We start from the raw sequence: 1,246 nt of genomic DNA, 5'->3' as shown, positions 1-1,246 counted from the left end.
CCCCCCCACCAACCCAGAGCCAGACCCCACCCTGCCCCAGCCACAGGCAGGCCAGGCCTTCCGTGGTGCTGACAAAGAACCGCGTCTCTGAGCAGCCAGTGCCCCGTGTGGTGGACCTCAGGCTGGGCGCCTGCTTGGCTGTGCTCAGCGCTGCAGCCCGCCTGAACCTCAAAAGCCCACGCTGGACCATGTCACTCCCAGCCCCGAGCCTGCCTTCACGCCTCACCGCACTCAAGGCAGAGTCCACTAGGGATGGCGGGTGAGCTCGCTGCTCCTGCACGCAGCGTGGGTGGGGTGTTGCCTGTCCTGCCCCTTCGCCTGTTGTGTGCCTCTCACCTCCTCCAGGAAGCCTTCCCTGCCTCCTCAGGGCCTGTTACGTGTTCCTGCAGCAGCTGGTGTGAATGTCCCATTTCTCCATACACCACTGTCTCGTAACTGTCCCTTTATGTTGCCCCATGAGACGACCCCCAGGTAGCCCCGGCGACACTCAGCCCTGTGGGCTTTGTCTCTCTTCCAGGAACAGCACCCACACAAAGATAAAGGTCCAGTTCCTTGCCAGGTTCCCCCAAGACCCCTGTGATGCAGAGCCATTCTCCCCAGTGATGTGGCCACACTGGCCTCTGTACCGCTCCTCTGTCCCCTCTGCCCCCCCCCCCCCCCCCGCTTCCCAGGAAGCTCCTGTTCGGGTCATGGTGTGATCGACACCTCCTTAGGGGGCCTCCCTGACCCCCAGGCTGGCCCAGACGCCTCGTTCACATGCTTGCTCAGCACCCCATCCCCATCCTCCCTGTAGTACCTGCCCTGAAGAGCTCCACCTAATAACGGGTCTGGCCTGTTCACAGTACATCCCAATGCCTAGTGCAGCCCGCACCCAAAGGAGCCCCTCTAGAAGCCCGGGTCGAGGGCAGGAAGCAGAAGGTGAAGCTGGGACCCAGGCACGGTTCTGCCGCACAGGCGGCAGGGTGTGACGTGACGTGACAACCCCGGCACTCACTCACACCAAGCCTCGCAGGGCCCAGTGACTGGAGGTTAGACACCGGAACCTAGGGCAGGGCGGGGCAGAGCTCGTCCCACCACAGCCGCCCTGCCGGCCGCCCACCTCTGAGGTCTGCTTCTGCCACTCCAGCCTGCGGATGGGGGCCGAGTCCAGCGCGGACAGGATGGCCAGGTAGGAGTTGAAGTTGTTCAGCTTCCGCAAGTGCTGCAGAGAGAGGGGGAGGGGTGGGCCCGCAAGTGCTGCAGAGAG

At 64.0% G+C, this 1,246-nt stretch overlaps 1 protein-coding gene across 2 annotated transcripts in view; it reads right to left on the bottom strand.

Annotated features, from left to right (window-relative positions):
* The window catches only part of RAPGEF1 (Rap guanine nucleotide exchange factor 1), a 152,120-nt gene that overhangs the window by 2,038 nt on the left and 148,836 nt on the right, over positions 1 to 1,246 (bottom strand). For both annotated transcript variants that reach the window (XM_007453116.1, XM_007453117.1), the window contains one exon: positions 1,100 to 1,201. In XM_007453116.1, the coding sequence (XP_007453178.1) occupies positions 1,100 to 1,201 (102 nt within the window). The remainder of the gene's footprint in view (positions 1 to 1,099; positions 1,202 to 1,246) is intronic.

This window comes from Lipotes vexillifer, unplaced genomic scaffold (assembly GCF_000442215.2).
Source record: "Lipotes vexillifer unplaced genomic scaffold, Lipotes_vexillifer_v1.1 scaffold149, whole genome shotgun sequence".
Lineage (NCBI taxonomy): Eukaryota > Metazoa > Chordata > Mammalia > Artiodactyla > Lipotidae > Lipotes > Lipotes vexillifer.
The sequence above is the reverse complement of the archived record's forward strand: the minus strand, read 5'-3'. Positions and strand labels throughout refer to the sequence as shown.